Source organism: Cyprinodon variegatus, unplaced genomic scaffold (genome assembly GCF_000732505.1).
Source record: "Cyprinodon variegatus isolate N-32 unplaced genomic scaffold, C_variegatus-1.0 Scaffold68, whole genome shotgun sequence".
In the NCBI taxonomy this organism is placed as follows: domain Eukaryota; kingdom Metazoa; phylum Chordata; class Actinopteri; order Cyprinodontiformes; family Cyprinodontidae; genus Cyprinodon; species Cyprinodon variegatus.
In genome coordinates, this window is record NW_015150521.1 from 1,249,543 (window position 1) to 1,252,236 (window position 2,694).

The 2,694-nt window shown below is 35.9% G+C and overlaps 2 protein-coding genes across 3 annotated transcripts in view; both read right to left on the reverse strand.

Moving 5' to 3' along the window:
• LOC107083099 (cell adhesion molecule 3-like) overlaps positions 1–2,694 on the reverse strand; it is a 9,759-nt gene that overhangs the window by 3,069 nt on the left and 3,996 nt on the right. The gene's annotated exons all lie outside the window — the stretch shown is intronic.
• The window catches only part of icam3 (intercellular adhesion molecule 3), a 27,007-nt gene continuing 24,358 nt past the window's right edge, over positions 46–2,694 (reverse strand). The window contains exons 3-5 of one of the 2 annotated variants that reach the window (XM_015372080.1): positions 861–1,181; positions 480–743; positions 46–360 (exon numbers count right to left, since the gene is read on the reverse strand). In XM_015372080.1, the coding sequence (XP_015227566.1) occupies positions 200–360; positions 480–743; positions 861–1,181 (746 nt within the window). In that variant the 3' untranslated portion in view covers positions 46–199. Of the gene's footprint in view, positions 361–447; positions 744–860; positions 1,182–2,694 lie in introns of those variants that run through there. The other variant, XM_015372084.1, reaches the window with a different exon arrangement.

The following is a 2,694-nucleotide window of genomic DNA, read 5'->3' on the forward strand; positions in this document are numbered from 1 at the left end:
CCCCCCCCCCACCCCCCACTGTATCTACCCCCCACCCATGCACCTTTTCCTCCTTTTGTCACCTTCTTCTTTTTTTGACTATTAAGCTGAGAGCTGATGTAACAAATTTCTCCACTGTGAGATCAATAAAGTCAATCAATAGTGGATCTTACAGATCACTCCAGAGCCAGACAAGCAGTGAATGCAAAAGAAAAATTAGTCATAAATCAGTCATACTAATAGGTTCTGATAAGGTTGGCTTTACTTTTGTGAAAGAAAATCCTTTTTTACGTACCACAAAAACAAGAATACCTACAAAGATCAGGGTAAACAGGCACACCAGTGTTATCCTTAATTTTGGGAAGTAGCTCCAATTTCCTGCTGAAGATAAAAGATTTTATTTTCGCCTTTCAGCTCATCACATCACATGAGTTTATCTGTATTTCATAAACCAGACACTTCAAAATATAACAATAGTTTCTGTTAGGATATATTATTACCTTGAACAGTAATGAGGTGGAAATATTTGGTTGTTTTGCCCACAGCGTTCGTGGCTGTGCAGCTGTAGACTCCTGGGAGTTGAGATTCCAGAGTTAAAACTGGGCCTGTCTCATTTTTCTCCTGGATTCCCTCCTGAGTTGTGCCTGTAAACGTCCAGCTGTAAACTGGGGTAGGGTTTCCTATAGCTGTGCAGTTTAATGATGATTTTGAACTAGTGCAAATGCTCAGCATCTCACTTTGAGGCTTAATGAAACATGGAGGATCTGATGATAAGCATGAAATCATAGAAAGAAGGAGAGGGAAAAAATAAAATGTTAATGGACAATCAGCTTGAAATTAAAATCCTTTCATTTACAAATCAAGAGATCGTTCAAACCTACAAAAAACTGTCAATACGTGCGCCTCTGATCGCTTCGGTGGAGGACTTTGCTCTTCTGGAACAAACTTTAGCCTGGCTTCACACCAGACCTCTTCTCCATTATCCTCTACAGCAACCTTTAGTGTTGTGGTAAAGGTTTCATCGAAAGGTGAACGATCTTGACGTGTAGATTTCTGTTCATGGATTATCTTGTTTCCTTTGTACCACCTTATGACAAGACTGTTTGCTGGTGCAACATCTTTAATGTCACACTGTAGATCATAGCTAGAAGTGGCTCTCATAGGGTCTTTGGGCTTAGACATGGATACTTTGTCTGGCATTTCTGAAGCAGAAAGTGATAAACAAAACAAAAACCTAATTAGAAAACTCATTAATTAATTCTGAAATGTAAATATAGAGTATGATTGGCTTTTTTGTAAATGTCATAAAAGCAACTTACTGTAAACAGTGAATGGTAGCTTTTGAATGTCCTGTTCATCATTCAGAAACGAAACAAAACACTTGGGTTCTACATTCCAGTCCGTAACTTTATCAAAGGTAGTATTCAAAGTAGATATACCCTCTTTAAGTCCTGTTCCTCCAAATGAAGACTCCCATCCCATCCCGGCCACATCGTTGCACTGGGATATGTAGCAGCTGGCTGCAGCAGAACCTCCATATTCAACAAAAACCTTTGGAGGATTGAACTTAATTTCACAGGACCGTGCAGACTTTCCTACAGGGACACATTGGACATAAACTAGGTAAATGTTTACTGCACACATATTAACTTAAAGCAGACATGTTAATACTCTGATCTAGTCCATAAAACATAATTACACTATAGTTAAAGCAGATAAATCACCCAATAGTTTTTCTCATTAGTTACTTTTTTTTCTTTGGAGATGAAATTGGTCCATGAATTAAGTCATACACAATGACATAGAATGGTACAGACAAAATGATATTTTATTTCTAAATGCTGCTATGTGCAAATCAATATAAGATGGTTTAATATTAAGAAATTTGTTATAAAGATATTACATAGAGTGGTATTACCGCTCTGGAAAGTGAAGAGAACAATTTTAAAAAGTCCTACTGCTTTTAAACCCTAATGAAACTGTTGATGTCTGTTATTTTAAATGTCATCTGGAGGCGCATAAAGCATAAAACAGCAGCAGCCAGTTGTTCATATTTATCCTAAATCTGCCCTTTATGTCCCATTCTATTCCTATGTAAATACAGCTAATGTCTTCTAATTAGCTGCAATGACCACAATGCACCAACATGGCACAGGACTCCTCAGCTAGAGAAAAGGCTGATGTTTAATTTATAATTGGGTTCTGATTTTTAAAGATTTCAAAATAGGCACTGAATTGTTTGCACACAAAAAAATGCACATGCACTAAGTGGGCATGTCATGGGTGTTGAATCATGTTTAAATGAGCAAATGATAACAGGCGCAAAGCCAGTTGAGAATATAACTAAAATACAAACTACTTAATTAAAACCAAAGGGAAATTAAATGTTATTTTTACTTATAGAGTTTGTTTAAAAAAGCTGTTGTAGATGTTAAAAAATATTTAAAAATTTAATAATTGAATTCAAAATTAATAGTTAGAAGACGCCTTTCAAATTGGATTTCTAATTGTCTGATCCAAATGTTAAATTTGAAATAGCTGTTTTTCTTTTTCAGTTGCTCTCCAAGGCAAGTTTATTTGTAGCACAATTCAGTATAAGGACAATTCAAAGTGCTTTTCAAGAATGAAACAATAAAATAGAAGAAAAATAAAAGCATAATAAATGCAAATGAAGAACACGCAGCTTTGGTGAATAACAGCTGGGGGACTTCTGAA